This window comes from Megalobrama amblycephala, linkage group LG22 (assembly GCF_018812025.1).
Source record: "Megalobrama amblycephala isolate DHTTF-2021 linkage group LG22, ASM1881202v1, whole genome shotgun sequence".
NCBI classification, from domain to species: domain Eukaryota; kingdom Metazoa; phylum Chordata; class Actinopteri; order Cypriniformes; family Xenocyprididae; genus Megalobrama; species Megalobrama amblycephala.
Genome location: NC_063065.1, coordinates 17,294,305 through 17,300,304, shown reverse-complemented (window position 1 = coordinate 17,300,304; position 6,000 = coordinate 17,294,305). Strand labels below are relative to the sequence as shown.

General features: G+C 37.9%; 1 protein-coding gene across 9 annotated transcripts in view; it reads right to left on the bottom strand.

Annotated features, from left to right (window-relative positions):
- Positions 1-320: 320 nt before the first annotated feature.
- Positions 321-6,000, bottom strand: part of mllt10 (MLLT10 histone lysine methyltransferase DOT1L cofactor) — a 53,116-nt gene continuing 47,436 nt past the window's right edge. For 5 of the 9 annotated variants that reach the window (XM_048174989.1, XM_048174993.1, XM_048174994.1 and 2 more), the window contains 5 exons: positions 5,358-5,698; positions 5,012-5,035; positions 4,696-4,786; positions 2,288-2,524; positions 321-1,989 (listed from right to left, as the gene is read on the bottom strand). In XM_048174989.1, coding sequence (XP_048030946.1) covers positions 1,942-1,989; positions 2,288-2,524; positions 4,696-4,786; positions 5,012-5,035; positions 5,358-5,698 — 741 coding nt within the window. In that variant the 3' untranslated portion in view covers positions 321-1,941. Of the gene's footprint in view, positions 1,990-2,287; positions 2,525-4,695; positions 4,787-5,011; positions 5,036-5,357; positions 5,699-6,000 lie in introns of those variants that run through there. The other 4 variants (XM_048174992.1, XM_048174990.1, XM_048174991.1 and 1 more) reach the window with 4 other exon arrangements.

The following is a 6,000-nucleotide window of genomic DNA, read 5'->3' as shown; positions in this document are numbered from 1 at the left end:
CTTGAGGGAAAGTAAATGACAATATTCATTTTGGGTGTACTAGCCCTTTAAATTATGTAAAGATATTTTAATTAGAATCTAAAAGCATTTCATTTGCACTTAATGTAATTCCTTCTCATTTTACCTGGAGAATTGGAATACTTGTCAAGAGCCTGTATAACAAATGAGTCATTCTTTTAATGAAAAGTAGTTTGCAAGTTTGTATTCTATTTCTAACTCAATTTGTATACTGAAATTCAGTAGAAAAGTAACTATCCATCTGTTTTGAACTGCTAACCTACAACAAACTAAGTAAAAAAAGGCACTGCAAAATGCAAGAATTGTTATAAACAGATTTTAATTTATCACTGAAAAAAGCGCAACACTACAATCTCAGTGTTCAGAATTTCTTAATATGAAGCAGGACTCGTGTGGTTTCACTTTCGATGTTTTAAATACAAACTTTAGAGATTTTGCATAATTTCTGTACAGATACATGAGAACGTGGACATACCACATCAATAACGTATAAAACCACATCAATAAAATGGTGCAAAAAAAAAGTCCCTGCACATACAAAAATAAATTAATACACTTTATTCAGTCACCAGTCTTGTGGAAAGCCTGTTGAAAAAGATCTGAACACACCGACAGTGCTTTAAAACAGTCCTTCACACCACTAAGTGAATCACAAATATGTATTTACAACGGAAAAGAGGTAAAGGTGTGCTAAACTAAATCTTATTTATTCTGACAGCTTATTCTTAATCCAATATGCATCTGTTGATTTACATAGCAACAAAAGGAAAAGGGGAAAAACAGGCATATTTACAAGACCACAAAATTATCAAGTAGGTTTTTTTCTTTTCTTATAACTTCAAACACCAGACATGTTCATCAAAATGTTTACAAGACTCAAAAGAGCTGAGAATTTTGTACAGTAGTATAAAAACATTTTGCCAGTTGAGCGTTAAAATATATTACCTTGCGCCCAACATGCAACGAATGCAAATAAATAAAAAAGAACAATAGAAAGGTGGCTTCAAAAATGATCAATGCAGCAAACATTCGAAATCAGTTTTTGTCTTCTTCAGTGTAATCACTGTACAGGCAGAGATCTGTGACTCTCTGAACTGGTATTGCCTGAGTGACGCCGATTGGTATTAATTAATTTCACAAAACTGGATCGACTGGGAAAAAAAAGGGGGGAAGGGAGGGAAGAGACTGGCAGCGCCTCCAGCACGCGGCCCCTCGCTGAGAGCTTGGAGATGGGGCCAGGCACTTGGGTTCAGGGCCTGGTCTATGTGTCCTGGCTTGAGAGGTAGTTGCTCTTCAAAGAGTGCAGCAGGGTCAGTGAGACAGTTTGTGGACCTTTGGGACGCCTCCTCACAGGGGAAGCTAAAGATCGGGATGCAGAGAAGGCCTTCATGGTGCACAAATGTCCGATCGCTTCAGCTTTGAAACATGTGACGCCTTTAAATACACAGACGGACAAATACGACAGGGCTTTTATTGAGTTTATCGTTACACGTTTCTTGTTAAAGGGGTACAGAGAGGTAACAGCGGCGAGCAGATACTGTTCCAGAAGCGTCTCCATCCTTCAGTCACCTCGGTCTACACTTTCCGCCCACAGAGACTCGCACCAGCGTGTCATTTTCAGCACACTGGCAGAGTGAGAAAGACTGTGTGTCTGTGTGCACATATGTGTGTGAGCCTGTCATTTGGACCCCATGGGACCCAGTAAGTTTACAGCAAGTGATTTACTCAAACTCAGTGCAGCATGTTGTTTGCCAGATGGGCATCAAACTGGCAAGTGTGTGTGTACATATCAAGGCTGGTGCTGGTGAGGTTTCGTGCGGTGGGTGAACGTTCTGGTCTTGCTGCTCAGACTGCCAGCCTCTTGGGGTGGGCAGATGAGAGGGATCCATAAGGCAGAACTCCTCCAAAATGTTGTTTTCTGCATCAGGTCTTTTCCTGTCCTGTCACAGATACAGCTTTCTCCCCCAGTCTCTGAATAAAACACAAGTACACACTTTTAATAATCACAGCATCGTTAAAGTGCTACTTAATATATAAATCAAATAATAACATTTTATTAAATATATTTTATGAATATATCCAATATACAATAATTATGAAACACAAATTATATAAAATATAATACATTTTATAATTATATTACATAATTATTATATAATACACACACATATATAGTACATTTATTATATTTTTTATTTTATCACTTTAATGTATAATTAATTTATATATTATATTGAATATTTCAAAATGAATCCATATGTGTCAATACTTTTGTCTGTTTGATAGTTGCAGTACTAACTCCAGTTTTAGGAGTGTTGTCGTTGTGCATGGCGAGGAAGGGGTTTGTGGAGATGGATGGCTGCATGCCGGGCAGGAGGCTGTTGATTGGCAGCTGCTGCAGCTGTATGTCATTCTGCTGCTGTTGTTGTTGCTGCTGTTGTTGTTGTTGATGCTGCTGTTGCTGTTGTTGTTGCATTAACTGATAGAGCAGAACCTGCTGCTGTTCCTAAAGAGACAGACAGACAAACAGAGTATGATGAGATGTCTAGACAAAGACGGCACACCCACAGACGGCACACTGATGCATATTGCACAGAAAAGTGGCAAGAGTTTCCTCAAAATTGCAATTCCAAGTTGTTTTTACAAGGTGCCAGGATGCTAAAATAAACACTTACGAGGAAGACCCATTAGGAATTCTCATAATTATCTGGTTAATTGTGAACTGATTTTTGACCTATTAAATGATTTAAAATATGGATAAAAATGCTCTACATGTATAAAATTGAGTTTTTGAGAAACCCCCCAGATAATGTGTGTATAAGTTGCATTTTATAACACTATAAACAAAACCTTTAAACATAGCTATAAGCTATTTAGTTCCCCTCACTCCACAACAAATCCTTTAAAATGTAATGGTATTCTGAACAGAACAAGAATGAAAAATAAAAGTAGCTATATAAACATCAAGCCAAAGCACATTCATTTAAAGCAAAGCTGAAACAAAAACTGCCTTTGGTCTCACGTAGACAACCTCACTCATTCAACACAAATCCAAATCTTTCCATATTCGCAAAATATATTTGAATGCTAACTATTTATTTAGCATTATTTTACAATATTATTTATTATGTAAACTAGGCTTTGAACCTCACTCGCTTTCCAATATCCACGTAAAACATCATCCTTCACATGCGCAAAAATGTGCTTGGCATAATAACACCACAGCGGATACAACTTAAAATACTCCGTCTTCTATGGTCATACAGATAAGAGTAAGACATCATTCATACTGTAAAGGGTTTACTTTTATTTATGTAAATGAACAATAAAACAAAACATGCTTTTGTAAAATAAACAAACAGGATGCCGCTTACTTTCAGGATATAGCCTAATACTTGTCACACAGCTTTTTTATTTCATTTTGTTAATCTGTTAATTTAAGTGAAATACATTTTGTGCATGTATTCCTTTTATATATGTGATTGTGTCCTGTTTTTCTCCATTCACAGATGGGCTCCAGGTGTGTGATGTGACAATGTTTGAATCCTCATGTTCTGTTGTTTAAGGCCGCAATATGCTTCAAGTGAAATCGAACAACCAACTGCTGTGACTTCATTTCAAACAAAATAAGACCAAAACTAAGTTCGTTTGGAGTTAGTTTTGGGAGTTCAAAACAGCTTGCCAAAGCAAACATTTACAGCTCCACCTTCTTTCACGTGGGTATCTTTTTCAGCTCATTTCTCTTCTTCAGTCTGTCGAAGTCAGACAGCCACATGTGAAAACATGAGCACACTGGAGAGCTGCTTTATAGTAGAAAATGAAGCTGTACTTGATGAAACGAGACACGGACACTGTTTTTCATGTTTGAATATGGTAAAGATGATTGATTTTAAGCAATATTGTACAAAGTGCTATATAAACAAATGTGACGTGACTTTACTGGGGTGCAGAGCTCATGTAAACATATCCATGTTGCTTTGATCAGATGCTTTTCTTATGCTTTATTATTAAAAAAATGCTTGCTGTTTTCTCAATTTGTTGTGAATTTATTTTATTATTTAGAGAAAAGCATGCAACACATATTTGCATATTCATCTAAACATCGCTCTCAGCAGTGTGGGTGGCACTGGATGTTCGCTAACAGTATATCGCTGGTCACGTATTTCAAACTTTGTTTTACCCCTAAGTGAAGAACGAAAAAGAACTTTGCCTTGAGTATATCTGAACTTTTATGTTGCTATTTGCGCATTTAAAACTAAACAGATTTTCTTATTTTCAATGGTCCACAGACACTTATTCATTATAATTCAATTTCATTCTAATTTAGCATAATCTTGTCGGTTAACGAGTGTTGGTTATCAGTTAGGGAAAAAACAGAACAAATTTAACATCCCTAAGACCCATTGTGACTTTTAGAGTTCTGTGGCATTGAGTTGTCAAAATAATTTGGAGTTTTGTATGCAAACATGTATATTCCATTTTCGTTTTTGGAATTATGCATGATTTCGGACTCATCAGCCCTTAAATATTATAATTACAAATCGGTCAGACAGCATCATCTTGCCTAATAAGATTGATCATGGCCATAATAAGCTGTAATGTAGGCTATCCTGATGTTGAAAGTCACATGAAGAATTGTGAATGCTCAAACAGAGAGTGTGTAAGTGCTTCTCTTACCGGTGTGACCTGCTGGGAGTTGAAAAGCTGCTGCAATTGGTGCTGATGGAGGAGGATCTGCCTGTGTTGTTCGGTGAAAAGCCGTGCCGCACTGCAAAAACAAGTGCATAAGCCCCATAAGAAAACTCAATGCTTAACATTTCAAAAACATCTTGGCCCTGGCCAGAAAAAAGTATTACATATAAATTAAAATACAACCCTTTCTGTATACTCAAGTAAAAACACTAACATATAGGGGAAAGAACAAACAGGCATAAGAACAAAATGAGCAAGTGTGGGACCAAAAAAAAAAAAGCTAAAGCAAGCCAATCCTCACCTGGTTTTCGCAGTGGTCATGCTGCTGCATTCCAAAAAGCGCAAGCAAAAGAAAGATCAGGAAAGCAGAAAAGATGTGAAAAAATTATGCAAAAATGAATGCATCACACATGCAGTACCAAGCTATATGGATGAATCTCATGAAATAAAATGTTTATTTAAATTAAAAATGCAATGTACGTATATGTATATAAATATATCTATCTATCTATCTATCTATATAATAAATCCACAAAAATATTAAGCAGCACTACATTTTCAACATTGATAATAATAATAAATGTTTCTTGAGCAACAAATAAGCATATTAGAATTAAATGACTAAGAAGATGAGTGCCAATTTATACCTGTTACTGAGACTGTTGGACATGGGTAGAGATGCGCTGGTAGCTGCTGAGGGATGGGGCAGGGGGCTGCTGTTCTGGGCCATGCTGGGGGAGGTTTGGATCACTCCGTTTAGGGCACCCACGATGCCACTTATGGCCAGGTGGTTCCCTTGCAGAGCGCCCATCAGGCCAGTCACCCCGGCTATGGCAGGCAGGGACGAGTTGGCATTGCCAGGCTGGATGGCCACCCCGGCCATGCCGACTCCGTTCACCTGCTGCTGGGGGGGACTGTGGGCCGCAGAAGGAGGGGTGGAGAGAGAGGATGTGCTACTTCCGCTACTATGGCCACCAGACAGGGGATCCTGAAAGGAAAAGAAAGAATAGAGAAAGCACAAGAGTGTGAGAGAGAGAGAGAAAAGAGAGGTCAGCGTGAGAGAGGCGCCTCCTGTACCTGTCCAACCAAATAGATGTATCATCATACAATTACATTTTAAACTACAAGAAGCTGCAAATCACTTAAACATCACACAGCCACCAATTATCTGAAAAATCTGACTTTATGATGCAACTACATACTACACCATCACATCACTCGACTAGGGGTGGGCGATATGACCAAAATCTATGCAAGACCCAATTTATGTAATGAGAAATTTAGTTCCAC